The sequence below is a fragment of the Lepidothrix coronata genome, unplaced genomic scaffold (genome assembly GCF_001604755.1).
Source record: "Lepidothrix coronata isolate B3197 unplaced genomic scaffold, Lepidothrix_coronata-1.0 Scaffold41, whole genome shotgun sequence".
Lineage (NCBI taxonomy): Eukaryota > Metazoa > Chordata > Aves > Passeriformes > Pipridae > Lepidothrix > Lepidothrix coronata.
Genome location: NW_016690221.1, coordinates 99,107 through 124,679, shown reverse-complemented (window position 1 = coordinate 124,679; position 25,573 = coordinate 99,107). Strand labels below are relative to the sequence as shown.

The 25,573-nt window shown below is 44.6% G+C and overlaps 2 protein-coding genes across 17 annotated transcripts in view; both read right to left on the bottom strand.

Moving 5' to 3' along the window:
- Positions 1 to 4,930, bottom strand: part of RNF216 (ring finger protein 216) — a 77,354-nt gene extending 72,424 nt beyond the window's left edge. For 4 of the 13 annotated variants that reach the window (XM_017813597.1, XM_017813590.1, XM_017813595.1 and 1 more), the window contains exons 1-2: positions 4,746 to 4,784; positions 3,973 to 4,041 (exon numbers count right to left, since the gene is read on the bottom strand). The gene's annotated coding sequence lies outside the window, so the exon portion shown is untranslated. Of the gene's footprint in view, positions 1 to 3,972; positions 4,042 to 4,745; positions 4,824 to 4,899 lie in introns of those variants that run through there. The other 9 variants (XM_017813596.1, XM_017813594.1, XM_017813602.1 and 6 more) reach the window with 8 other exon arrangements.
- Positions 4,931 to 5,539: 609 nt separating this feature from the next.
- SMURF1 (SMAD specific E3 ubiquitin protein ligase 1) overlaps positions 5,540 to 25,573 on the bottom strand; it is a 45,586-nt gene continuing 25,552 nt past the window's right edge. Inside the window, exons 2-18 of one of the 4 annotated variants that reach the window (XM_017813577.1) lie at positions 24,894 to 24,932; positions 24,354 to 24,462; positions 23,373 to 23,506; positions 23,192 to 23,257; positions 22,301 to 22,376; positions 21,683 to 21,936; positions 20,779 to 20,863; positions 18,545 to 18,691; positions 17,083 to 17,287; positions 16,682 to 16,785; positions 15,093 to 15,207; positions 13,937 to 14,115; positions 12,939 to 13,076; positions 12,442 to 12,562; positions 10,791 to 10,992; positions 9,922 to 10,006; positions 5,540 to 9,224 (exon numbers count right to left, since the gene is read on the bottom strand). In XM_017813577.1, coding sequence (XP_017669066.1) covers positions 9,125 to 9,224; positions 9,922 to 10,006; positions 10,791 to 10,992; positions 12,442 to 12,562; positions 12,939 to 13,076; positions 13,937 to 14,115; positions 15,093 to 15,207; positions 16,682 to 16,785; positions 17,083 to 17,287; positions 18,545 to 18,691; positions 20,779 to 20,863; positions 21,683 to 21,936; positions 22,301 to 22,376; positions 23,192 to 23,257; positions 23,373 to 23,506; positions 24,354 to 24,462; positions 24,894 to 24,932 — 2,159 coding nt within the window. In that variant the 3' untranslated portion in view covers positions 5,540 to 9,124. The remainder of the gene's footprint in view (positions 9,225 to 9,921; positions 10,007 to 10,790; positions 10,993 to 12,441; positions 12,563 to 12,938; positions 13,077 to 13,936; positions 14,116 to 15,092; positions 15,208 to 16,681; positions 16,786 to 17,082; positions 17,288 to 18,544; positions 18,692 to 20,778; positions 20,864 to 21,682; positions 21,937 to 22,300; positions 22,377 to 23,191; positions 23,258 to 23,372; positions 23,507 to 24,353; positions 24,463 to 24,893; positions 24,933 to 25,573) is intronic. The other 3 variants (XM_017813578.1, XM_017813579.1, XM_017813580.1) reach the window with 3 other exon arrangements.

The window sequence follows — 25,573 nt, the reverse complement described above, 5'->3', positions numbered from 1 at the left end:
GCGGAGCAGGGAGAGAAGGAAAGCCCTCAGCAGCACTGTGGCTGTGCTGCAGGCAGCTGTCAGCACTGCTGCCCCTTCCCTCTGCCAGCCCAACGCGTTCGGCCAACAGCAGCTTGTACTTGCCAGGGGTACCTGGGCCAGTGCTCCTTCCATGACTGGCCTTCAGGTAAAAATCGATGTACACGAAGCATTAGGGAGAGTTTTCCCTCCCCCCTCTATCAAATATAAAAACACATGCTGTCTTTGGGATGGGGTTTGGAAGTAGAGGTGTAAATCTGTTCCTAACTCCGGTTTTGCAAAAGCTGCAACAAACCAACCTCTGCCTTCCTTCCTCCAAGGAACAGCAGGAGCAGTGCCCACAGCTTGGTAAGAGCGTGTCAGTCTGGATAAAGCAGCACAGGAGCCTTGTGCAAGGAGTGCTTCAGACAACACATATTACTAGAGGCCGTTTTCCATCCTTATATTCCCCATACAAAGATTCCAGCTAGTGCGAATCCCGATCACCTTGTACTGCAGAGCAGTATCACGTGATGACTCTACAGATCCTGTCCAAATGTTTCTCTGAATAATGCAAACAGTAGCTTGGCCTCCTTACAGGGGGAGCAGGCCGAGGGTGAGCAACACCACCAAAGCCAACTGAAAACATTTCAGGTCACCCTGACACCCACACACACTCACTCCCAGTTTTATTTCAGCTCGACAACTTTGCTTCTCTTTACAAGTGACAACCACAGCCTCCAAAACTCACCTTGGGAACAGCCAGGCACCATCAGCACCAGCACAGGAGTGAGGCTCCCCAAAGCCAGCAAGGAAGCCACACTTAATTTAAATTCCCCCTGACCTGGATCAGGAAAACTGGGAGGTGGCACCATGACTCGGGGCAGCAGCTGCCCTGCGTTGAAATCTTTCCCCAAAGCCCAATGCTTTTTCTAGTTAATCAGGCACTGACAGCTCCCCTCATGAACACAGGGAGGGAACCACAGCGGGGCTGGTAATTAGGAGAGAGGTGTCATTCAGAAGGAATATCATTTCCTGTCCTCAGGAATTAAGCTTTCTCAAGGATTGTTACAAAGTTTAAACCACTACAAGCTCTTAAGCACTGAGCCAGAGGAAAAACATCACTCCCAAGATATTCCAAAATAAACCTGAAAATCTATAAAAGTGACATGAAGGCTGCTGAGCACGAGATTGTCCCATCTCAGTGAAACATTCCTTATTATCTCACATCTCAGTGCTTTGGCAAGGGTAACTTATTCAAGCCACCAGGATGCTGCTAAGTGGCTTTTCCCCCCTCTTTTCCTGTTTTCTCTGCCTACTCCTCCCCAATTTCCCAGACTTCCCCATTCCAGTAACCTGCTTAAAAACAAAACTACTCCAGACTAATGCTGGTCAGCACATTATTCAGCCCCACTTCACACACAGGAACTCCCAGTCAGCACACAAATAAGGTTATCTCCTGTGCTTCTACTAGGAGATAGCTGGAGTCTGCAGACAGATGTGTTTCACACCTTCCACTGCTCACTGTATTTAAAAAGGCACCTATCCCACCGGGATAGATCCCAGCAAGAATAATCTCAGTTACATGGAGCAGCTTGAAAAGCCCACCCGTCTACCAACGGCAATAAAACACACCATTGTTTCAGTGCACACACAGACCTCTGAGACTATTATTGCCTTGCCTTGAAGTAGTTAGAGTGATGCCTGAATTCAATAATGTAAATGGAGGCTTAAAATATCTCCACACCAAATCCATCTGTAACAATCCCCAAAATTCCAGTGACAGGAATTAGCGGCGCAGTTCTGACTGTCCCAGAAAGAATGCAGCCAGTGGCAAGCCCCAACACCCAGTGCTGTGACACAGTAAACCACTCACAATAAAAAGATATAAATAAAAATAAGACACCCATTCCAAGCTAATGAATGGGAGCTTCTTCCAGGAGGCACTAAACAACACCCCAAGGGCTCCGCATCTCTGGCACTTGGGTTTGTGCTGCTCCCGGTTGTTAACCAGCTCCTGGCCCCTGGGATGTGCTTCCTGTCTCTCTCCAGCTGTGCTGGAGTCCCCGGAATTGCGTGCTCGCTCCACCTATTTTTGCCACAGGACTTTTTGGTGATTTGTGTCCAATTTCAAAGCACAAGTCACGCTGCCAGCGATCGCAGCTCCCGGTGGCAGGAACGCCCACTGCATTCTCAGGCAGACAAAGCACTGCTCTACCCAGGAATTTGGACTTCCGAGGCAGCTTCTGAAACTCCAACCCTGGAACAGGCTGCCAGCACCCTTCTGGAAACCAGAATGTACCTTATCACCCATAACACTGCCCCAACTGCTCTTCCAGGGCCTGCTGTTTGCACCCTGGCTGCCCAGCTGCAGCCAGGCCAACAGGAAAACATCCTAGGAAGGGAGAAAAAGAGATGGAAGAAGGCCTGTTACCAAAATGCAGAACCACAAAGCAGGCTGAATGTCTAGAGATCTTCAGGAAATGCGTCTGAGTCCCTTCCCAAGTCTTGGTATTCGAGGCACAAACTCCTGTCAAGATGATTGTTTATTAACATCGAGTCACACCAGCAGACACCCAGCACATGAAATCTATTAACATGTTTACAATTGCAGAAGGCCTGATGTGAGGCAGTGGAATTTTTGCACAGCATTCACCCTAGAAATTAAAAGCTGATATTAAAGCTGTAAATCCCACAGTCCTGGGATTAAAAGCTGTCCCTGCAATCCTGCAAGTCCTAAAGAAAATGGGTTCCACCACATGGTTTGAGCTGCATATTCCCATGTACCTGTTCAGGGATGTACCAGAGCCTGCTCGAGATTTGAGTCTGCAGAATGATGGGTCTCAAACATCCCCCCCTTGCTTTCCAAACAGGTTGCTGGAGGAAAAACCCTTATGTCCCTCTTTGGAAGCAGGAGAGGCCACCTTAACTCAGAATGCAAAGGCCAGTCTAAATGCCTGATAGGGGACACCTGCCTTCTCTTCCACTGCTACTGCTGGAAACCTGTGACAGCTCCAAAGTGCAGCAGGTGAGAGAGCAGAAATTGTAAGAAAGAACCAACCACCACAGAGACAGAATAGAGAAAGAGGGATCTGCTCACAGGTCTTAGCACCAGGACTGCCTGTGCCCCTCAGACACCAAGGCAACGACTGACTGTCTTTAGAACTGCTGCCCAAAGCAAAGCAGGAGTCTGCTGTTCCATAGGGCAGGAAGGGAAATGGGAAAGAAACACAACAAAGAAAGCTGTGAAAAGCACATGGACAATAAGCTGAAGTCCCTCAGCATCACACCTTGAAAACAGAAATAAAAGTGCACAGCAACGCCAGCTTTTCTCTTTCAAAGTACCAGAGGTCTCACACAGTGACCAAACCATAACACCATGTAAGAAAATGACCCTTGCTCCAGGAGCTGTAAGGAAACACAAACCCATGAACGACTAAACTTATTTGCATGAGAACTACCACCCTAAGCATCTTTCAGTAAGACCTTAAGGTAAAGTACAGGATGACTCTCAAAGACAACACTCCGGGTCAAAAAAGCACAGGTGAGATGAAAAGAAAAGCCTCGTGGGCTGGACCCACAGGTGCAATCAGCCCTTATCCACCCAGCCTCCAGCCAGCACAGCTGCAAAGCCAGGGATCCATGAGATGAGGGCAACTCTTAAATGGTTTTAAAGAGTTGCCTTTTTGCCCACCCCAGGGTGCCGTGTGGGCACTGCCCGGGGAGCTCGGGCTCCTCTCTTTGTACACACACTGTAGTTCACCACAGCTCTTCAGCCTCGGGTGGAATCCCGACCTGCCTCCAGGTGTCTAGGCGGGCAAGGTCAGCTCCAGAGGCAGAAAAACTCACTGGACACGTCCCGCACATAAAGGCAGAGCGTGTTAAAACTTCCAGGCTTTGCTCTCTCTCCACCGAGCCGAGCCGGCACTCAGATAAACAGAGGGAAAGAGGAGGAGGAAGAGGAGTATCTCTTACACAGATCCCTCAGCTCCGGGGACAGCTGTGTTTGGGTTTCCTTCCTGCAGCAGCTCCCACGGCAGATACCTGAAATGTCGAGATGTCCCAAAGGCACCGAGTGGTCCCACACCGGGGGCGGGGAGGAAGGGGACGGGCAGGAGAGAAGAACAACCTTTTATCCTCCTGCCCCCACCAGCTCCGGTTTATCCCCGAATACAAACACCTGGCCCGGGGTACCCGGAGAGCAGCACCTGTACCGGGGTGTCCCTCGGTGCTGGGGGAGGGGGGGGACCCCAGGGCCGGGAGGGAGGTGGGGGGACCCCCCTGACCTCGGGAAGGAGGAGAAGGGACCGGCCTTGAGGGGAAGGAGGGAGAAGGGAAAGGACTCGGTTCTGAGGGAAGCTGAGGGGGGACGGAGTGTCCCCGATCCCGAGGGAAAGCGGGAGGGCCTCAGGGGAAGGGGGAGTGGTGACGGACACGGGGACGGACGGACGGACACAGGAGAGCCGGCTCTGAAGGGAAACAGGGGGAGAACGACCTGTCCCTGAAGGGAAGCGAGGGGAAGGACCCGGCCCTGAACGGACGGACGGAACGGACACCGGGCCCTCAGGGGTGGGGGGGACACCCCGGGCAGGCCCCGGCCGGGGGTCCGGCGAGGCCCAGGGACGCCCTCTCTGTCGCTCGGTCCGCCCGGCGGTGGCACGGCGGCACTCCCGGGCCCCGCGGGGACGGAGGAGCCCCCCCGGCACTCCCGGACCCCGCGGGGGTGTCGGAACTCCCCCCACACTCACCGGCCCCTCCGGCCCCGCTTCATTTAACCGCCGCTGCCGCCGCTTCCGCCCGGCCCCGCGACACGTGACCGCGCCGCCCCGCACCATAGAGAGGCGCGGAGAGAGCGGCGCCGGGAGACGAGCAGCCCGGGCGGGCCCGGAGCGGCCGACCTACCATAGAGAGGGGGAAGGAGTCCGGCGGAGCCGCGCCACGCCCCCTGCCGGGCGGGAGGTGTGCTCGTGGGGAGGGGGCGGGGCTTGAGGGAAAGGGGCGGGGCCAGGGCCTGCACGTGTGTCCTGGGGGCGGGGGGACAGGGAGCCCTCGGGGGCTTCGATGGGGGGACAGGGACCTCATATGGGGTTCTGTGCCCGGGAGGGCGGCGGGAATCCCCTGTGGGGGCTCTGCTGAAAGGGGGACACACGAGTCCTCGACTCAGACTCGCACCCGTCCTCCTCCGCTTGCAAAACATTAATAATTACAGAAAACCCCAACGGAGAAACAGAGACTCATCAGCGTTAATGACTGTTCTTCCAGCTCCCGTTAAGGGGGAGATCATAATTTCCTTCTGGAAACTGAGGATTTGGAAAAGTAACAGGGCAAATGATAAGGTAAGAAGGGAAAAAGGTTGAGGCTGGTAATTAATCAGCTGAAGAATGAATGAAACAAAGTGTTCTGCCTGCAGGGGAGGACTTTCATCTGGGCAGTCCGTATAGATCAGTTAAACCAGTTGCATTTCCATGCTTTATCCACTCGATTCCCATACATTTAAAAAATTTAACAACCCTTAACAAAAAAATCTGCTGGATACCAAGAGTTTAAAGTTGTGAGTTTATTGCATATGTAACAAAAATGAACATGACCTCCTGGGTCCAGCCTACTATACAATCACTGTTTATTCCAGCTGGTTCCATAACCACATTAAATAGAACTAGTATTTCTTTAAATACTTTGATTTAGACATAAAATGAAACATTAGTGTACAACTTTCACAAAATAAATCTGCAATAAAAACAGTGGGAAGAATAACAAGGATAGCAGCAATACTTAAAACATGACATTACAAAATAATAATAAATTAAAAAAATACATTATAAAGTGGTTGAGGAACAACAACAACAACAAAAATTAACAAATTAAAACCAGATCCATACTGTGTTTCTGGGAACTTGCTGTACCACACGGCCCTGAACCTGGGCACTGGCTCCAGAGGGCCCGGTGGCTGGATCAGTAATTTACGGAATCTGCTGGATTTTAGAACCACCTCGACTCGAAGCGAGGACAAACTGCTGAGCGAGCGCCGGTCGCACCGTCTGGAGCCTGGAGCAGCCTTTGTGGAGCAGGGTCTCCTCTGACGTAATGCCCAAGTGAACACTCACACCCATCCAACAGTCTCGTTTCTTCCCGGTTGGAAACACGAGCAGAGTGGTGGTTTTCCTACATCCCTGAGCGTAGAGTAAAGGCTGAGGAGCAGGATCAGGGCACGGCAGGGCGGTGCCGACGGACCAGCTGCTGGGTTTGCCGTGAGGACAGGAACGACAGACACGCTGTACCTTGTATTCCCTTCGGGCCAGATCCAAGAGTATCCGCGCACAAGGTGGGACGTGGAATGACAAAATGGACACCGGACTCGATGTTATTCTTTGGGCAAGTTTGAGAAGTTAACAACCAGTTCAAGTGCTGGCAGACCGAGTGGGAATGGACACACCAATTCAGACAGCTGAGGTTATCCGAGACCTCCGGGAGCCGCTGGCTCAAGCCACACAAACTCCTGTTTGCACTCCGTCCTTCCCTGGCCTCGGAACTGGCCTCGGGAAGAACAAGCCATGGCTCCAAACCCTCTCTGCCTCGCTTCTTGCTGCTCCTCCATCCACCCAACCAGCTTTAAGGCCTGCCTCAAACGCACGTACAGAACGAGACAGAAAATGTCTTCGTCGTCACTGAAGTGGCACGAAATTGCAAAGACAACACGATGGGAGAGGTGGTGAAGCTGTTGGAAAGAGAACTGAAATAATTAAAAAGACAGTGCCCCATTCTCGTCACCGTCGGCACGGAGGAGGTACCTTGACAAGGGCTTTAAAATACAGCAAAAAACAGACGGACTTCTCGGAACAATCCTTGCCTAATCTTATTTTGTGCATTCAATAAAACACTGACCTAGCAAAGACATTAGGAACTATCATATGCCAACTGTGTCATTGACATAAAGCTACTTGACCTACAGATCTCCAAATCAAGGACTTTTCCCTTCACCTTGCTTGGTTTGCACAGAGCCACTTGTGCTGCAGGTAGAGCTTTGTGTGATAGATTTTTGTTAGGGCTGGCCTTTAGTATCTGGGTTTGGGGTCTTTAAACTCCTTTAGTGAAAAATCCACATGAGACTGCATGCAAAGCTTTTGGGCAATAATCCATTTTGCATTTTTCCTATCTGACTGGTTTATTGCACATTCAAACGTACTGAAAGGATTAAATACACTCTAAGAACAGGTCTGACTTCGAAGCCATTTGGAAAAGCCTGGGCTGTGGGGACTCTGCTGCTCAACCCGAGACCACACAGGTGCTCTCTGCCACAGCTGCATTTCCTCTCTTCTCTGCAAGAATTGTGTGGTTTCATTTACGTCCCAACAACCAGAACTGCAGAAACTGGTCCCCAAGTGCCAAAAGATCCCTACAGAACATGGGTCTGAACAGGTCTCTCCTGTAGAGTCTTGCAGGATGAGCATCTTCAGCCACCCCCTGCAAATCTCACTATATGGTACAATTTCAAACCTCCGATGCAACCCTTACTCCCAACAGCAAATCACAAGAATTATGGTCAATGGCAAAAAGAAAACCACAAACAAACAAAACAGAGAAAGATGCCAGGGTTTTGACACGTGTCTACTTTCTGTCCTATCACAGTTTAAAGCTATTATCAAATTCAATTAAAAAAAGACAAAATAGAAGTATTCCAGTAGACGTCTCCTAAGAACGATCTCTTACCCACAGCTGAATTTCAATGCACTATTCCATAAACATAACATCTGTTAAATGTTTCAGTAATGAATCTCTCTAAATATCAGGCTTGCCAAAGAAAAAAAGTCCTATACAAGCAAGTCTGCTTGACTTAGGTCTAGACATGTTTGATAGATAACTGGGTCTCTCTGAAGCCGTGTTATTTGTTAAAATACTGTCTCATCTTGGTGTGCAAAGTGGAAAAAATGTTAGTGATTCAGGTATTTGATTTGCTTTTGTTTCCCCGGTGTTAGAGAACAAACCTTTTAATATTAGTTTCAGATATTTGAAAAAATAGCCTTATATGGCTCTCTGGAGAAATTTTCATCCCTACAGAACTGAAGTCATAAATTCTTCCAATAGCTTTCCATAACATTTGAAATGTACTCACTATGTAGTTCACCTTTTACCTCGACCTCCAAATAAACCTTTCCCAAGGCCAAAAAATTTGAAGCAGAAGTTTGCTCTGTTAACTTGGCTTTTAGTGATTTCCATGTGAGTCTTTAGAATTTAAAGTCAGGCAAATGCATCTCGGGTAAAACAGTGGCACAGAAATCACAGCTCTGGGACTGAGCGGATCTTTATCCTCTGTCTCCTCCTCACAAGGCTTCTCTGCAACCTACTTACATCTGAACAAATTATAGAAAGTAATTTTGCAGGAGGAAATAATTGTTTTCATGTGCAAAACAATTAGATTTCAGCCAGGACAACCAAAAAGAAACCATTCAATACCATTTAAGCTGTCTCAGATTCCTTCACTTTTCTCAAGGTGAGCCACAGCTTCCACTGGGAGCTTCCTGCTAAGGCAGAACTTGGATTTCTTTACCTTTCAGTTAAGTGTTCATATGGAGGTATTTTCTGCTAGAAGTTTTACTTTTTAAACAGGTGTTTAAAATGTGCAATGCAAATTCTGGTGCCAGTCAGACACTCTGCACCTGCTGGACTCTACAAAGGCTCAAGTTTGATTTAAGACAAACTAACCATGTGCACCTACCCCGTTGCAAGTTCTCAGCAAATTAAGCTCATTCCTAATTAGACTTTGATTCTCCTATTAAAAAACCCCACAGGTCACTCACTCTATCACAATATGTGTTACAAATCTAGCAGAATATCCTGTGTAACCAAAGCCAAATGCTGAACTTGGCTGCATTTCGTTTCGGGGGGGGGGGGGATGGAAGAAGAGGGAAGGGGTTATTGTAACAAAGGGGAGAAAACAGAGTTGGGAACCACCAACAAAAGCCCCGACCCCCCACCCCTCATCCACCAGCGGCGGAAGGGAAACAGCCCCATCTCTAAGTTGTCAGAGTTCTGATGCTTCAGACAGCTTAGCAGGAAGTTCACAGCAAGCTTCTTCTAGCTTTTGATTTGGTGGTCCATGAGCTAGCATCTGTTTCCTTTGGTTGCTTTTTCACTCGACAGCAAACCCACATGTCTCTTCCACAGCTGTCAACAGCTTCTCATAAAGCTTCTCATATGACTCATAAGGCGGAATGTCGATCCGGTTAAAGCTGGAGGGGAAATAACAACACACTGGTGAATCTGAAATATTTATTGGGGGGGGAAAAAATGCTGGAGCAGCTACATATAGATAGAACTTGTGAAAACTCAAAGAAAGCCTCAGCCACTTCAGTGGCCAAAGGAGACGAGATGAAAAACAGCTATTTCTGCAGCAGGAATGCACAGCTTAATAGGGAAGCATTTGGGGAGGAGGAGGAAGAGGAGGAGGCCGATGCATGAGACTCGCAAATAAAGGAAGACATGAGGCAGGGCTGCTCCCTGCCCTGCCTGCAGACAGTCTGTGCTGCTGCTGAAACCATTTCCTGCCTCTGATGGAGTGAGATTTCCGTGCAAGGGCTCAGGCTGTGCCTATACTGCACCAACAGCACGAGCTCCTGACGTCTGATGTGTGACAAGGATGCAGCTTTGTAATAAAGAAATAAACTTACAAATGTCTCACTATCCAGAATAATCAACTCAGAGATAAATGAAAACCACGGAGAGGAGTAGAGAAGACAAATCAAGTTTTAAGAAAAGGAAATTATTTTGCTGACTGCAGAGTACAGATATTTCCAAGCTAACAGAGCACACCTGGAGTCATCCATGTGTATCCCATGGCTAATCCATACCCAGTACAAATAGAGATGACTCCTTTAAATCAAGACAAATGGAGAGCAAGCACTGCTGTACGGAGTGTTTCCATCTTACCAAGTGTGGGCTTTTGGAAGGTTGTCTGTGTTTGCATCTATTAAATGGATGGTAAACAGTCTGGGTCCTGCAGCGCCTGTAGAACCTTAGACAGACATTCTAGTTAATGCACTTCAACAAAACATCATTCACACACACAAATTTTGCTGCTTATAAAAAGGCAAGGGAGGAAATTACAGTTCCAGCTGCAAACCCATGTATGTCCTGGGCTAAATCTGCAGAGATATTTGCAGCTGATGAAGGGATGGCAGATGCAATAGGGCTGCTCAAGACAATCAGTTTGCAGACTGATAGTTTGGAAAGCTGCTAAATTTGGTATTAACAAAATTGCACCTTCAAAAATGAAAAGACTGAAGTGCAAGAAGGTTTTCCTTGTAAACCACAACTATATATTTTAATTTTGACCATCAATTTACTGTCAGCCAACAAATGGAATGTGATCAGGAGAGCACAACAGCCAAGGCACTGCCACCTTTTCGATGACAAAACCTGCGACTTCCAGGAACTTGCTTTAAAGTCCAATGGTTTGTTGCCAAACTAAGAAGGGAGTACAATTCTCACATGAAAAAGTCGTTCAGTCAGCTCTATATTCATGTGGACGTTTGCATGCAATGATTTTAACATCAGTCCACAGCGCTGGAGGACACTGAGGAGCCAGTAGTGACACCACCCAAAGCACTGCATGGTAACCACAATGTCCGGCAGCCGCAGAGCTGCTGACAAATGTAACTCTGCTCTCAGGCTTGGAAGTTTGCAAAGTGCTTGAGTTATCCAGCCTTACTCTGATACTTTACAAGGGGCCTGTAAATACCACAAGGCTTTTATCTCTTTCCCCCACCACAGATTAACTCGGCCTCCACATCAGTCACCTTGTAAAGCCTTGAAACCTTGAAGTGGGACACGCGTCGACCCCGTCACGAACTGCAGCAGCCTGGCCCTCCTCTCCTCATCAAAGGTTTCCACCGCCTGCCAGAACCACTTCACGATGTTGCTGTCTGCCATGCAGTGCTTTAGGCGGGTGTTGGACTTCCAGTCGTTCAGGTCTATCTTATCCAGCCCTCCTATGATGAGCTGTTGGAAGATCAGAAAGCGCTTTAACATTCGGAGTCATTGCACGGTTATAAAAACACACATCCAACCACATCACGTGAAGCCTGGAATTGTTTAGGTGCTTCAAGCAGCTTTTTGGTGCAAGGTAGCACTCCAAGCCAGTATAGGACAGGCAGTAAATCTTTGAGTTTAACTGCAATGAATTACCAGCACTAGAACTTTTCACAAGGAACTAGAGTCAGAGGGCCATGCAAGACCTGCTTTATTAAATCTATGCTACCTGAGAGGTACAGCCTCTCTTTATGAGGGTACAGCACAAATCTGGAAGAAGACAAGCCATCTGCTGCCTGACACAGCATCATTGTCCTGGTGCAGGATTGTCCCAGAGGTGCCAATAACAGCTATGACAGAATCCTGCTCGGTTTGTGGGAACATCTGAGCTGCTTTGTTGTTCCACAACAAACTACAGAAACTTTTCATCTGTTTTCTGCTGCCATTTGTGAGAGGCTCTGACACAGACCAGACATATCACTTCAATCTCTTTTCCAGATAATGCCAGGTTGCAAAAAAATAAGAAAAGGAAATCTAACCACTTCCCCATCAACGAAAATAAAAGGCACAGAGAAAACTTCATCCCTCAAAACAAAATGTGTCATATTCTGAATTTCCCCATACTGAGGATCACATTTCTGAGAGCTGCCATTCAGCAGCAGCCTTGTTGTGCCACCAAGGCAGCACCCACTTAAACTTGTGCACATAATCAGGACAGTTGTGACTGTTCTGACGTGGACAGTATTGAAATATTTAATGGATTTCTAACCTGCCTTTTTAAGCAAATGGAATGCAATAACTTTGTGGGATTAATCAAAATGAATGACTGACTAGCACAAAGCTCCAATACCACAAAGGCTTGCTATTCCACAGGTTGCCTTATTTTTTTAAAAAGGCAAAACCAAAGAAAACTTGCTATAACAGGTATTACTTTAAGAGCCTTCTGCAGCTCAGGATTTAATAATAAAACAAATTATTTCCCTTTGTATATGCTCTACCCTTCTATTTTAGTCCCTGTAAACCATGTCCTGTGTGCATATAGAAACAGCCATGCATGAAAAGTTACTGGACAAAGCAAGTCCTGGGGTAGGTAACATGTCAGGTCTTGCCAACAATTCCTCAAACTGGCAGTGCTCCCTCCCTGTTCAGACCACCTGCCTTGAGCATTAGTCCTTGCACAGACACCATGGTATATTTGTCTTTCCCTGTTTAAGTAGCCCTCTCGATAATATTAATCCAAAGAATGTCTAAAATAAACCACTGAGGGTTTGGTTAAACAAATACCCTGCTTTCTGGTATGTAAATTGGAATAAGTTTTGTGGTGTTTTTTTTTCCTTGGTTGGTTTGGCTTTTTTTAATCAGTGCTTGATTGTGGATCAAACAAATTACAAAACAATACTCCATGTGGATAAAACATACCTCAAGTTCCTTCTGGTCGAAAGGCTTAAGGAGATGTTGAGGAATAAGTTCATTAAAACCTTTCTGCAGAGCCAGGAACTGTGCCTCTATTCCTCTCATAAACCGCCAGTTCACATACAACCTGTGGTGGGGAGAAAGAAAAAGTCAGGGATGATGAGCTGGATGGGACTGGGATATTTGCAGTAGAGCTGGGAAATGCTCATTTTACAAAGAAACCTGTTTTAATACACACATTTTGTATTATGAAAGAAGTGCTTATCAGTTCTTTGCACCATCAACAATTATTGCACCATCAACAGAAAAACCAGTGTACAGTTCACAGCTTCATCCTCCCAGGCAATACAATAGTGCATTGTGTGAAAACATTCATGTCATTTATGACTCAGGTATTTCCACCCAAAATACTCGTTTCACTAATCTCCCTCTATACAAAAAATGAATCTGTTTACTAGCTCCTTTCCACTACACTGGCAGGATGTCTTTCTGTTCTGCAATACCTGACATATTCTTTCTTGTTCTCTTCTGTCACTTGAATATTCCTGCCATTTGGTTTGAGCTCATGCTGTAAAATCCTCCCGAAAGCGTTGTGTTCCACACAGAAAGTATGGTCCAGGACGGGGGTGATGTCATTCTCTCTGGGAACAGACAGACAGAGGGCAGACTTACTGGTTTTGATATTTTGGTAACTCTCAGTGGTGATGCTGACAGGTATTTGAACACTTAGGTAGTCTTCAAGCTAAACCTACTAACTACCCATCTGTATTTCGCACACGAGAGGAATGTTGCCACAATCACCTATTTCTGTATAGGTCAGAGCACGTTGAAGAGCCTCATCAGATATGGGACATCCATCTAACTCTAGCAGAACTCAGGATAATGAATAAAACCAGATACACAGAACCCTCCCACACACATATACATAAACCCAGCAGGAATCTGATCTGCTGTCACATATCAGTGAGATTAGGGAAGAGATCACACGCTGTGAACTCAACATCATCAGTAACTTCAAACACAAAATTCAAACAGCATTTAGGAAAAGAAATTGAGGGAATGCAAAGCAGTGCTGAAGAGTCTCAAAGCTACACTGAATGTTGGATTTTGTTCTGAGCTGTAAGCATACAGAAGCCCAAATTACTTCCATTTATTTTAATTTTAATTGAAGTTGGTTTTCTTTTGAAGGCAGTGGTACTTCCCCTCAGAGCTCTGTCCCAAGTTTGGATTTTGCTAATGTTATATTCCACCACACCCATGCAATGTTTAACAATTTAATATCTACTTCACTGCAAGGTGAGTGAATATAGAGTTTGCAATGAGAACTTTTCCTCAAGTACCTTGAGCTTTCTGACACAGAAGCAGTAGTTTACTGATTTTGTACAGATCTCCACCATTACAGGTTTTTGCAAATATTTTCTGTAAAGTGTTATCTCACTATTGCCAACAAACTCTACCCCATTTTCTCCACAGTAAGACTGTTGACAAATGCAGTACTTACAAGATCCAGACTAAGCTTTTGTGTAATTCTGGGTCAACAGACTCCAGGTCAGAGAGCTGGATGGGCTTCCCCAGAAGCTGTTTGTAAAAGGGCACCGTGAAGCCCCCGTTGATATAGTGTCCATGGAACACAGCCAGACCCATTATCCGACCCACAAAATGGAAATAAGACAAATGGTCCTGCGGGGAGAGAGGAGAGGTTGGAGAGAGAGGAAAGGGAATCAGGCTTTGGGAAGACACTGACATCTTGTGGCTCCACCTGCGCCCTCGGTGGAACGTTCAGTACATCCTGCAACCCTCCAGGCAGGAGGAGAGACAGTGTTTTCCCTCATAACACAACCAAAATGATTAAATACCTCAAACAAGTCTCTGTGCATTACTTAATTAATAAACTGGATTCGAGTGCTCTAGACCTCTCAAAGGGCAAAACTTGGAAAAAGAAAATCCCTGTAAAATCTCCAGGATCCAAGAAGATACGACAATTCCAAACAAATTAGTTTATTCTTTGTTTAACCATCAAAATGTATTTGCTCTTGAGGAAGCAGGCCACGTGCTTGTTTCCTTCATTCCTTTCATGTTTCTTTTAAACTGACTTTTGAAAACTGAGGTGTAAGTCCTATGGTTGACATTCTTCCAGTCTCCCTCATCTTCCAGTGCAAATGTCAGGAAATGTCATGTCAGGAAGAATTCCCTCTACTAATACAGAACTGCTGCTCCTTTTAGGGTCTGCATCAATATAAATCCTCCAGTAAGAAAAAAAGCAAGCACAGGAGTGTAGTTGAGAAAGGGCAAGCAACGGATACATTCCCAAAAGTCACAGGGTGGGCACTGCTGGGAATGCAATGCTGTGTGCACAACCAACTGCTCACAGTGAAGATGAATTTCATCTGTGTCTTGTCTTCTCAGAATCACTGTGCATCCCAATCAGTACTGAGGAGTCTCAAAGAAATCAGGTACTGATCAAAGGACACCTCCTTTATCATGTTTTTAATCTCTGAACAAAACCCCTCTGCTCCATACCATATCAATATAGAACATTAACACCACCTTATTCTGCTTCACCCTCCAGTTTAAACTCTTTTCGTGGAAGAACAGCTATAAAACACTGCAGGGGACATCTGTTAAAGCAGGAATGTCACTCAGAAATTACTACTTACAGGATTGATAGAAGAGTCTGGATTGATTTGCAGCATGTAAATATTATCTGTGGAGTACTGGAAGAGTCCATAATAGGGATTCAACATTTCATGGCACAGCAAATACAACCACTCTCTGCCCCAAAAAAAAAAATAAAAAATTTAGAAGGGTGCAACTTCCACTGAAGTTTCAGATAACACAATTATTGTGAATTATCAGTTGTGAAATGCTTATTTCAAAATCAGATCATTCTGATTTTGCCCTCCATTTGCAGATCAAAAAGGTATGATTAAAAACCCAGTGTCCTGTTCCACTCACAGGCAGACTTGGTTTAGGTTAGAAGCACTGAAGAGATTATCATCAATTAAAGAAGCTACAGCAAGCTGTCAGACAATGCCATCAACTAATTGAGTCTGAACAACACAGGCTTCCAAAAAAATCCTGACTTTGTACAGCTGAACAACACAGGCTTCCAAAAAAATCCTGACTTTGTTGTACAGAGTTCAGCTATTTGCAGCCTGCACGATCTGCTCCCCTGCAACCTGTATGGGATAAAGAAGTATTCCAAAAATCTGTTGTTTAGAATCAGTTCAATCACTGGTGATCTTTAGAAAAGCTGTTTTCCCTCCAGTATGGTGACTAGAGAATCTCTGCTTTCAGCAGAGGCCAGAAGGGATGGAGACCAAAGAGGAAGGGTTGGGTAAATTCTCTCAGTAACACACAAGGACCAGAATGGAACTAAAGCTATTTCTGACCTTCCACCTCACCCTGACAAATACCTCTTTGTTGTTAAATTTGGACACTCATCCCAGGTCCAAAATATTCTGAGAGAAATACCAATTTTAATGCTTAGAAGTGGAGCTGTACTGATCTGAAAGAGTCAGTTGCAACTAATGGGCAATTACGAAAGACATCAGGGCAACAGGATGTCAACACTGGAGCCACCCAAGGTTGCCTCGGGTAACGCAGCTCAGAATGTTCCAGCTTCTTTCCTTTGTCCAGGGATTGATTACTGAAAGACACCTAAGTGGGCAATGCAGCCTTTGTGGATTTGAGAAATTTCTCAGTGAATGTACACAAAGCACCTGAGCCACCACAAAGGTGAGCGTTTCACTGATGCTACAATCAGCTCCAGAACCTCAGATCAGAGGCACCCACAGGGAATTATTGTTATCTTTAAGAGGGAGGCAAGTCCTTGCTAAAATTTTAACCTTTGTTTGGGATTAGTTCATCTCCACTGCTGCTCCAACAGATGAGAGGGCTCTCCTGAATGTGCCCTGGAAATCAGAAGGGTGTGTTTAACTAAACGGTTTCCATGACCCGGATCTGACATCAGAGTCTGGACACCTCCTGAGAGACCTCACAATCTGAGCTGATCACACTTTCCAGTTTCATGACTTTCAGTGGGACAACTATTAAATTATAAACCTGCACTTTTCCAATCTACCATGATACAAAGACCGAAGCTACAACCTCTGCCTGTAAAATACACCACAAATAACTTACACACACCATTAACAGATAACTCAAAAGGGAATGGTATCAGCCACAGGGAACTTAAAGGACAATTTTACAGTTAATAAGTGTCAGACAAACCCCCAAATCTCACCTTGCTACTCCTCCATAGTCCAGGCCTTCCTCTCCTCGGAATTTCACCATAAGCCTCTTTTTCAAGTCCTTTGGCCTCATCTTCATTATCTGACGGTAGGATTCCTGTGGGGGTATTTGTACAATTAGATATTTTATTTCCTCACTGTAATTAAGTCTATTAAGATTTCTGTAATACTGCAATTAAAATTTCTGCATTTCTGTAATACATTGTTACTCAACAACAGAAGACATGATTGTGCTTGAGTGCCAGTCTGGAGCAAACTCCAGTGACAACTCTGCACCATGTGGGGGGTGGGATTCACTCCCCCTCTCATGAGAAAATTTGCTATAACCAACATACAGTTTTACTGAATTCTTGAGTGACAAAACCTGCTCTTAGTAGTTAAACAAATGAAATACCTCAAATATTTCCTCTCTGGATACTTCAATCCGACAGTGACCAGCCTGAGGTTGCTGAAGAGAGAGCTCGTGTCTAAGGACTTTCAGCTTTTGTACCAAATCTCTTTCATATCTCTGTGCAGGCAACTCCTCCCCCTCTTCCAGTGATCCCTCATTTGGAGCTGGCAAAGGCTGCTGGCTGGGCTCTTTTAGCTGGCATTGATGGCTTTGAAAGAAAAGGAAAATGTTTATTCTGGAAGCATAACAATAAGGGATATGTAAAACAATGATGGAAGAACTCATTAAGCTTCCCAAGTGTGTATTCAGGTGAATTTTTTAATTTTCTAATTTTTTAATTAAGTAATTTGTGTAGCATCATTACCCAACATTCAGGGATGTAAGGAACACAGGTGTTTAAAATAAAGAGTTTCAGCATTTTTGAGCTCCATTTTTATAGTGCAAATAAACTGTGGAAGGTTGTGGAGCATGATCACTGAATGCTGACTAAATTTGTGTGGCATTCTCCCATATGGAGACAACTTTCAAGAGCTTAACACAAAAAGAGATCTCTAATGGAACAAACAACAGCTTTATAAATGGAACTGTCTAACAACTGCAACTAATTTTATTCCAGCTCCATGTAAAATGAGGCTGGGGATTCCAACACAGTAAAAATACTGCATCTATGGGTGTCAAAAGAGAAAGATGTACTTGTCCCAAATAGCTGCAGCTTCATACATTCAACTATCCTTATCCATCAGTGCTTTATTTGGGTTGTGAAGCAATTATTTTTCAGCTACAGAGATTCCCCAGCTGGTTTCAAGCACAGGCAAGTCAGGTCCAGGAAAAGTCTGATCTTGGGCACAAGCAGCACTGCTTCCAGGGTCAGTTCCACAATAGTTCAGCTGCCTTTGCATGATGCAGAGCTTGATCTTACTAAATCCTGCTAAACCCCAACTGGCTGTGCACAGCACCAGTTGACCACACTCCAGCTGGCTTTATATTCCTGTTGTCTGGAGCTCCAGGGAACACTGAGCCAGTCCAGGTCCAGCACAATCAGCACAGAGCTAGAACTGCTCATCCACACAGGCAAGAACTGAGTGATGGGGAGCCCCTGGCAGACCCTCGACCCCACACCCCAGCAATTCCAGAACTGTGCATTTGCTCCAGCACTGCTGGGGGAAATTCTGTCAAGCCATCTTAAAAGAGATTAGTGCTGTCCCAAAATAAGCAAGGTCTCCCTCAAACCTGAGCAGAGTCAAAACCTTTCTGAAGAGTTTCTGCAAAAAACTTCGATAAAACCAGCACTGAGGACCAATGCTCAGACCCTGAGTACAGCACTGGTTGCATCTGTTCCCCAGCATCATTATCATTCAGGTTTTCAGCCCCCCCATGACTCTCAAACTGTAGCTAAAACTGGACAAAAATTCAAGGCTTAAGAATCCAAACCAGACATGAATTATTTATCAGGCAAGACTCTCACTTCATGATGTGATGTAGTCGTGGATCTGTGAATTGTGTGGTTCTGTTGTTGTGATCTACAAAATATATTCTTCCTGAAACTGTACTTCTGACTTCCCAGCCTGGGGGCAGAGGTCCCAGTTCATCACAATTCACACTGTTAAGGTCTCTAAAGAGAAAAACATACAAGACGTTAATGCACATCTGAAGTTAAGATGAAACCAGTTTACATAGAGGGGGCAGGAGGAATGAATTTGGTGCTCAGTGAGGCCATGGAAGTCTTGGGAAGGACAGAACACATTTAGGTGTTGACAGGGACTCTGAGGGCTGTAAAAGGAGGAAAAGACTTTTTTTTTCCACAGCAAAAATTTCACAGAAACATTCCCATTAACGCTAATGAGACCCATGTGCAGAAAACCAAACAATTAAACAAAGGTCTCTGCACCAACCAAAGTCTCCAAACACCCCATCAGTTAGAGGTTAAAGCAGCCAAATACTAAGGTCATTTAAAAAATAAAAATCACCTCTGAAGTTAGACATAAGAACCCTCAATCCTAAATATTTGACTGATAAATCACTTATAGTAAGGCTTTACCAACAAATTCACCCCTTTCACCCGAAATAAATTTCAGGTATCACTTCCAGGTAGTGTTTGAACTCAGTATGTAGGATGTATTTACACCTAAGAAATTGAAGATTAGGCTCCAGCCCCCTAAGAGAGGGAAACATTAATAGTGGCAAGAAAAGGGAGGAAGGAAACCCGAGGATTATTTTTAGGCACAAAAACTATTGTTAAGTAAAGCATTCTCTAGACAGCTGGCATGGATTCAGGGTTGAAGGCAGCACTTAATGTATTTCCTTACCTAAATCTAACCGTGCAACTTCTGTAAAAATGAGTTAACTGAGAGGCTTTAGAAAGGCAGAAATGCTTTGTACACCGGAGGTTCCTTGGTGTCACAGAGAGTATAAGCCAAGGGGATACACAGGCAGACAGACAAGCCCTTGTTAGGCTCCTTAAAGAAGATTATGGTTGGAACCATTTGCTGTGATCAGCTGTGCATCTGAAAGTACTGCAGAGATCTGACTGCAGCAAGTTTTAACCTACATCTCTGCTGAATGCCAAGGTTAGGTTTTTGCACCACAAGCTGGCAGGAGGAGTCACCTTTAACTAAAATAAATGTGACCTGTGACTCACAAGACACTGCTGTGCCCACTTATATTGCTGGTCCTGAAACCCTGGCTCTGGGATTTGGGCAGAGAAGCAGCAGAACCTTTCATCAGGCTGATCAGCATCACTTGAAGAAGAGACAAGGCTTTGGGCAAAAAGCCTGACAGGAGTGACACAAATGAACAAGCACTATCATTTCTTTTCCCAACAATACCAGCTAATCTAACATCAGCTATTTTCTGCCTCTCTCTCAGCTTTATTTTTCATTTCCTTCTATACACTGTGCTTTTATCAACACTTCTGCCTGCACTACTTTATATCATTTCTCTAATATCCTGTATCACACTCCTGTATTATCCAGGCAGTGCAGCAGCTGAGAGTTAAAAAACTTATTGTTTTACTCCTGAATCTGGTGTGCAGGTGGTCCATGGAACAGCCCAGATCCAGAGCTCCTCAAGGAAGAGCACCAGACCTTGCTTACAAAGACCTGGATTAATTGCAGGTTAAGGTTTAAAGAGGCTTTGCTAAATTAATCATGTGAAGGATTCAATTTTCCAGCTGCAAATCACTGGCCTAAAGCATAAAAAACCTCAACTCCATTTCAAGTTTAAATATAACAATCTCTGCTTCAGTTACACATAAGTGAGCAATAATAAAGCAATAGTTGCAAGTTCAATACTCAAGAAACAATTATTTTAAGAAAGTAGACATTTTTTTCTTCAATTTGCAGTCCAAACTGTTTTCATACAAAAAAGTAGGTAAGATTCAGAGATTTGTAGCTTCACCAAAAACCACAGTCACATCGACATTTTAGGAAGAATTTTTCAAGCAGGAATTCCTGTAGGGCTACATATTTTCCTCCTTTTGTTTTACATGATTTACAAGCAAATAATTTTTTCTTTCAAAAAGAGTAATCCTTGATGTCTGGCAAAAACTTAATTAGAAAGATCCAAAATTACTCTTCTGCTGGGAGTTCCCCCTTTAAATTTAGACAGCCCATTTCACAGAGCTTTGCTCTTAAAGATCCAGCATCCTGTCACACACACACACATCCCAAAACCCCCTCACTTTTAACTATAAATACATACCTTGGTATCCTTGGGTCATGCCATGTGCTAACTCCAGTCTGTGTGTGCAAAAAATAAACCTGTCCCTGTACCGTTGTTCTTTGCTCTATTAAAAAAAAAGGAAGAAAGATTGTTTTAAATTACAAATCTTGAAAAAAAATCTGAATAAAGTGTTTAAAGCCATTAGAATATTTTGTTTGTCAGATGTAGGAGAAAGTACTGGAGCCATCCCCCTGATCTCTGGCAGAATGGACTGGTTTGTCCTTCTAAAATTTGCTCTGACTACACATTTCAGCATTCTTTTGAAACTCACAGATCCATGCACCAACATGTTTTAGCTGATGTTTTTATTTTTAGATTTTGAGACAACCCAAACCCCCAAACTAGATTTCTTTACTCCTAGATTTGCTGTGCTCTTTCCTACGATTTAGATTCTCCTTAATCCCATCCTCCCTAATCTTCTGTACTACTGCCTGCTTTGTTGCTTTTATATTTTCCTCATCTCTTCTCAAACGTGGGCTCGAACCTACACAACATGCCAAGGGGGAAGGAAAAAATAGCATTATACTGCTCCAGTTTAAAGAGCTCTTTACATTCGTTCTCCCCAGATACACAGCCAAGATTAGCAGTGAATCCTCTGCACCAGCATCATACCACAACCTCATGTTTAATTTACCACCAACCCCTCAGTGTACCCTGGCACAGCCAGATAATTAGCCAGGCTCAGCCTCCCATCTGCACTGCTCAGTTCCTCTTCCACAACACAGTCCACGAGGTGCACGTGGATGCTGCTTGTTTTAACAGGTGAACCCCCTTCCGTGTATTAAAACTGGAGGGGTTTTTTTTGGTTTTGTTTTGTTTGTTTCTCTGAAATCTTCAGAAAAATTAAAGAGGCTTCAGCGTTCCAGCCGTGGGACGTTCCTACCGTAGCCTTCGGGCAGCTCGGGCGACTGGTGCCCGTGGGGCCTGTTCTGAGGGGTCTGCACGTGGGCTCTGACTTCGGGGGTGCGGAGCCGCTGCGCCTGCAGCCGCTGCTCCTGGCTGGGGGACTCCCCGAAGCGACAGTTCCCTCCTCCGGCCGCTCCCGTCGTGTCCGTGTACGGCGCCGGCTCCTCCATGAAACAGCTCAGCGGCCTTCCCGGCCCGGAATCTTCATAAACCGTTCTGAAAATGGGGAAACTTCAAGAGTTTCCATCACAAGAGAAGTGAATGCAGAAATGACTGTTTCTCTCTCTCTCCCTTACGTCAAGCGCTGCGGCTTTTAACCCAATTTATGCCGTTTTCCTAATGTTTTAATACCCAAATTTCTCAGGGAAGTGCCACAAGCACCGGTAACAAAAAACCACAAGTCTTACCCATAAGCAGTTAAGCTTATTTTCTTCAAGTAATTATCCTTACTTTCTGGATAATTGATAGTAGATAGTGGATACATATTCCCAGGCAATATATTAGTCACACTGATATTTAATATTTCTCATGTTAATTACAGCCTTTCCACACATAAACCATTTTTATAATTAAGTGCAAAGAAAACAATCCTTACCCTTCATTCTCCAAAAGCCCTCTGCAGTCTACTACAGAACCTCCTGTGCCTATTCTGTCCCGTGTCTGTAAACTGACTGAAATAAAAAACCACAAACTCAGGTTAATAAAAGAGCAACTGCTTCCTTACAAACAACAAAAAGCTAAAAAATCCACATTTTTACAGGGGAAAATATTAAGGAAAGCTCTATCCTACACAGGACAGCACTTCACTTACCAGAACTCCTTCTATAATCTTAAAGTATTACTGATTTTTTTAAAAAGGAGAAGAGAAACCAGAAGCTCATCCCCTCAAAACTTGAGTTTATTTCTGTAAATATCAAACATGTCAGGTTCTACATCTGGGTTTCATGAGGATCCAGAAAGGGAAGCTGGAAAAAAATTGTTCACCACTAGATGTCATCATTAGGGTGAGAATTTGGGGTTTGCCAAATGCATTTATATATCACTGAGACACTTGGCTTGGGTGGGGGCAGCAAAGGTGGGGTGAATTAGCTGTAAAACTAGCACTGCCTTGCTGAAATTTGGAAATGGGTTACATCAGTCAAAGGTAATAAACCAGAAATTTATAAAATTTCTCTTAGCTCCTCCAGTTCCTTTTTTCCACCTAAGGTTCCCTCTGCCTGTCACCTTGGCCAAATGCTTGAGTTTCACAGTGGCATTCACCCTCCCAGAGCTGCTGCAGAAGCCTTGCCAGACGCATTCCCTCTTTTTAACAGTTTCCCATCATCAACTGAGAGGAAACAAACTCCTGCACGGGAGCACAAGGAAAACTTCCAGGTTATGTAACTTAATCCCATTAAAATCAGAAGAAGAGGTTTCTTTTTCAACACAACCTTTGTCCCTGTGGGGATTTGCCAAGCAGGTGAAATGTAGCTGAGACCATTCTTACCCACTATTTGGCCTCGGACAGCATCGGTGTCCGTGGGGTTGAGTTTGCATAGATCCAAACGCTGGTCTGCAAAGGAGAATGGGAAAGCTCAGCCCTGGGAAGGGGGGGTGGGAACACTATTCACTACTCAGGTACAAGGCACGGAGGGTTCTTGATCACCCCAGGCAGGAATTGCTCTTACATCCAGTATCTTTTAGCCTGCTGATGGCATTGGAGAGGAGTCGGACACACCCCAGGAAGCCAGCTCCCTGTTTCTTATGGATTTTTTTATGGTTCCATACACTGATGGTTATGGAATCTGTTTTCCCGACATATCTAGAAAAACACATATTAAAAGAGTAATTTTAGAAATAACAAGCTCTTTTTACTCCACAGAATCGATGCTGTAATTGGTACAAATTCTGACACATTTTAGTACATCAGTCATGCCTCTTTATTACAAATACACAAGTGCTTATGCCCGAAATGCTGTTATTAATGAATTACTGCACAATGATTTCACACAGCATGGGAAATTGATATTGCTGCAGCATGAATTTAACTACAGCCAGCCTCATTAAAAGCTAAACAACAAGTCAATTAACAGACAAAACTTTAGAATTTATGGTTCTAATAACTTGAAGGAAATAAATCGTTACAACAAGGACAGTCTCCTGTAAAAGCTGGATGGCACTGCTCCAGCAGAGCTCACTCCAAGCACTTGTGCTGTGTACCTGACATGCAAATATTTCTGGACTGAAACACCAAAAAGCAAAGTACCAATCCTTTATTAACAGGTGATTTTTTTGCTGAAAAAAATCAGTACTCTGAGAGGGCAGGATATTAAGATATCCCATCTGAGATGGGATATTAAGAAGAAATTCTTCCCTGTGAGGGTGGTAAGGCACAAGTTGCCCAGAGTAGCTGTGGCTGCCCCATCCCTGGAAGTGTCCAAGGCCAGGCTGGATGGGGCTTGGAGCAATCTGGGATAATGGAAGGTGTCCCTGCCCGTGGCAGGGCGTGGGACTGGATGAGCTTTAAGGTCCCTTCCAATCAAACCATTCTGTGTTTCTATGAAATGTGAACAACTGTTGCTAACACGAAATAAAGTTGCAGTGCCAACCCTTGCCTTCCAGATAAACCTCTGGCATATTGTTTACTTATGACCTTACAACCAACTCACAGATCATAATGCTGGTTCCATTTGGGGTCCAACGTGTTCTTCACAGTGTCAGTGGAATGGCACTGACCTGACCCATCCACAACTATTTTTGCAAATGGGTCAGGAAGTCCTGTGGAAGGGAAAAGGTGCTATTAAACACAGCCCTTTGTTTTGGTTCTTCTAAGATAATGCCAGCATGAGCTTCTGCTCCCCCCTCCAAGAAAGGCAAGTTGCCATTATCCTAAAACTATTTGAGTTAATCCTGTCTTTGAGATGGATGCTACTGGTACCCCCCAACACAGAGCTGTGAGCAGCAGACTGACTGTGGTATCATCAGCCAGACCTTCAACTGGAATTTGGGAGCCCTCAGCCTTTTCACCCCTAAATTCTACACAACCTACAACTCAGAGTAACATGTACTCCTGTAGTAATGCAGTGCTCCTGCAAGAGGGGAACCACAGAGCAAATGACACACACAGAGGAGCCACCACAGTAATGCACCATCTACAAACAAATCTGATTAATCCAGAGCAGAAAGTTACACAATTAGGACATACTTACTGAAGAAATCTTTCTTTGCAAGATTCTTGGCACATAATACTGCAAAACAAAACAGCAGATAAAGAAATCTTAAGACCATAAAACAAAGCTTTCTGGTAATCACATCAGTTAAAATAATACCTGATCATAATTCATAAAAACCACCTAAATATTAAATGTGAGCATTGTTTTCTTTATCTGTGATTGGAATATGGATTTACATAAAAATTCCTTTGCTGCTGTAGTTCTATTGTTACAACACACAGAAGATTTAATGAATGTCCTTTTGCATTGAAACCTCCTAATTTTCTATACTTTATGCTTACATAAATGCTAAACCAGATTTTTGTTGTTGTTTCAGAATCCACCCAGTTTAGAACAAGGATTACACAGTTTATGAACTAAGAAAATTGAATTCCCAAGTTCTGGGATTCCTGGAAGAGACCTCTATGCTCAAATTCAGTGCAACCTCCTGCTCCTTGCACACAAAAGGGACAGGACACATGGTGAAACAAGACATGGGAGGAATCCTACAACAGCAAAAGCAATCTGTAAACACAGCAAGGTTTGGGGGTAAGTATGACAGGAGAAAAATAAACATCCTGGAAGAAAAATCTGCATCGAGAAGTTTTCCTTACAAAGAGCCACAAATGAGACACTGATTCCCTCTCTCCAGTTCTACTCACCAGCACAGTAGTTTA